The sequence below is a fragment of the Perkinsus marinus genome (assembly GCF_000006405.1).
Source record: "Perkinsus marinus ATCC 50983 genomic scaffold scf_1104296927612, whole genome shotgun sequence".
Taxonomy (NCBI): Eukaryota; Perkinsozoa; order Perkinsida; family Perkinsidae; genus Perkinsus; species Perkinsus marinus.
Genome location: NW_003217101.1, coordinates 1 through 3,030, shown reverse-complemented (window position 1 = coordinate 3,030; position 3,030 = coordinate 1). Strand labels below are relative to the sequence as shown.

Sequence of the window (3,030 nt, the reverse complement as noted above, 5' to 3'; positions counted from 1 at the left end):
TACTGCTGCACATGTGGCTATCACTCACCTCGCCATATCTAATCGCAGTCTGTTATTCTGCAGAAGTCTTAGCGTGTATCGGTTAATTGTGGTATGGGCTTATCGACCACGTTAAGCCTCTTTCGTGACATTAACGGGGTTTTCAACACAACAGATGGTTGAAAAGTTACGTCGTACTTAGTCAGATTACAATCACTCATTATGAATACTCTGAATCAAATTCCTTCATCATCATAACGTGAAGTAAAATCCGTCCATAATGGAGCTTACAGGGAGTCGAGGTTCTCCAGTTGCTGTACTGTATGTAACGCCACTCCTGGGAGGTGTTCTGGCTGACACTTTTACCGGCGTCTGCTTCACTATCCTAGGATTCTCGATCCTCGATATGCTGGGTCTAGTTATTCTCACTCATTCATCAGTTGCGTCAATCAGCGAGCCTTGGATGATACACCTCCTACTGTTGGCCCAACAGTGTTGGGGTCATCACGGTCGGTGCTGGTGGTATCAAAAGCTGTGTTAATGTTTTCGGCGCTCACCAAATGCAGAGTTGATCACCAGGTCCTCACCTATTAGGTGCCATTATTGGTGAGTGTATCGACGTCACATGACACCACTGGATCCGGTGATAGCTACTGCATCACTGGCATCAAAAACTACTGCTGGGCCTTCAGCAACAACTATACATCTGTCATCGATATGTCTCGCTGATCCTGCAGCCGGCACCACAAACCTGCCATCAACAATTACCACCGAATCGGCGGAAGCTGCTTCACGAATATCGTCAACTAACAATGCAGGATCTGCAGTCATTATCGCACAAATACTGTCAACAACTACCATCGAGGGCGTAGTACATCCTACAGAACGTTCGCCAGCATGTAGTGCTCAAATTGCAACCATTGCTCCCATCTCGCACCTTGCACTTGCATGCATGCATATGGCACTCATACGAGTCGTGCACTATAGTGACAACATAGTGACGTTTTTGTAGTTGTAGTTGTGTCGTAGTTGTGCTGTCTGAAAGCTACAGCATGGTCCAATACTACGTCGCCGTTACTGCACTAACCTTCACTGCTACTGCGTACCTTTAGTATCAGATAACCGTCTTAACTCACTATGCGTCTCGCCCTCGCGTCCATGAGCATACGTGCTACACTCAGCTTAGAGTAGTAAGCTGTAGTGCACATTATCATTAAACTTCTCTGAGAGAAGTTCTCCGCAGTTTGATTCTACCTCTCTTTGAGCCCCGCATCAAACAGCCACAGTGTTATACTGTGGCTATTCGAGGATGCTCTATTGGTGTCGCGTGCTCACAGAAAATATTCAACCTCCAGAGATTAGCACCTATTGCATGTCTTTCGGAATCTCCATACGGCACGAGATTCTGGAGTTTTATAATTTATCGTTCTTTCAGGCGCTCGAGCAGCCTCTGCTATGGCGGGAATTTCGACTTCGGCCATTCCGGCGAAGTCGCAGGGGTATGTCCATGATGACTGCTGCCAGCACTGTGGTGAAGCTCCTCGACTTGAAGAGCTGCCGCGAACTGGTGCCGCTGATGGCGACTCGCCATTGGCGAGTACTAGTTTGCACGGGAAATTTTTCGTCTGAACTTCAGACTCTGAAGGGCACCTTGCAAAAGCGAGGGACGACTTCAGCGTGCCATGCTGTGTTCAGTGAAGAACTCTTATTGAACTCCGAAACATCCACAGTTTTTTCTGTCAAAGTTTTCTGGTAGGTGCGTGGCAGACACAGGCGTGAAACTATATCACCATTCCGTTTTTTGGTCGAGCAGGGAAGTCCCGTGCTTTGGGGAGAGGATTCCGCCCCGTTATTTTGTGCAACTTCCTCACTGGCAAGTTGCAAGTAGCACCCTCGAAATCTCATCGAAGAAATGGTTGTAAGCATTGCTAGTGTCTCTCCTGTTTCTTCTGCTCTCGAGTAACAATCTTCATTACTTCATCGTTGGACGACCCTCCTACCTGAAAGTAACTGTCAGCTGTGCGTTTCGACATGAGTTCCGCTTCGTTGTGGGAGTGGGGACATGATGTGATGTCAGCCATTGGTCAAATGGGAAAGCAAAGACGATTTAAACCACAAGCGATGGACAATCCACTTCTTTTGGGTCGAAGTGAGGAGTCGGAGCCCTCAGGAGCATCCATTGAAGACCGTATCGCAGAGAGGCACGTCCGTCAGCGTTGTTGGGGAGCCTTATCGCAGGAACCGCGTACGCGGTTTCTTTCGCCGAGAACTGGGCTGAACCGTGGCGACTGCGAAGCAACTGTCTGTGGCATACCGATCGTTCTTATCCTCGCTGGTTAATCGTGAGCAAATCATATGGACTGTCGAGCTCCATCCTTCAAACAAAAGACGGGTCTTACCTGGGAGGAGTTCGAAGCCCAATCAGCCTCGACCGAGCCCAGAAGTAAGTAAGAAACGCGGATTACTCTCACTTTGACCCGATGGGGTTGAGGCTTGAGGAAGCCATGGCAGGTAGGCAGTTGCTGTGTACGGCTGTCCGTACTATATCATTTATGAGACAGTGGCTCAGCACAGTACCGGTGGTTCTAGGGCATGTTCGAGGAGCTGGTAATCCTTCTGACTGTGCATCTCGAGCGCTGTACCCGAATTCGTATGATTCGGGCCTCTATCGAGCCGCGATATCGACATACGTGAAGGAGTTCGATGGTATGCGAGAGCGCTTGGTATCTCCGAATGCTGATGACGATCTCGGTAACGGCTCGCTCGACGCTATGATGTTGAATGCTAAAGATGGTCCTGTTGAGAACGTCGAAGACAGTAATGTTGTCAGTGTCGAGGAGCAAGTGTTGACGGCTCAGACCAACGACCAATATTGCGAACAGATTAGAAGGGTCCTAGCTCATGAGCCGGTGGAGCTTTCCACTTCTGAAGCTCAGCGTATTCGTCGGACGTATGTCGTTGACTCGGGTGCATATCTGTAGATGTCATGCGATCTGTGGCAGCCAGTATTTCGTCCCGATAGCCTCTCGTTCGGTCGTGATCAGTATGTTG

General features: G+C 49.0%; 2 protein-coding genes across 2 annotated transcripts; one reads left to right on the top strand and one right to left on the bottom strand.

Moving 5' to 3' along the window:
* Positions 1-600: 600 nt before the first annotated feature.
* Pmar_PMAR027823 (hypothetical protein) lies at positions 601-1,460 on the bottom strand (the record flags this gene model as incomplete). The annotated part of the gene is made up of 2 exons (XM_002788833.1): positions 601-730; positions 1,345-1,460. 2 exons carry the CDS (start codon positions 1,458-1,460, stop codon positions 601-603), a joined length of 246 nt encoding a protein of 81 aa, XP_002788879.1.
* Positions 1,461-2,531: 1,071 nt separating this feature from the next.
* Pmar_PMAR027822 (hypothetical protein) lies at positions 2,532-2,960 on the top strand (the record flags this gene model as incomplete). Its single annotated transcript, XM_002788832.1, has 1 exon — positions 2,532-2,960. One exon carries the CDS (start codon positions 2,532-2,534, stop codon positions 2,958-2,960), a length of 429 nt encoding a protein of 142 aa, XP_002788878.1.
* Between the last annotated feature and the right edge of the window lie 70 nt (positions 2,961-3,030).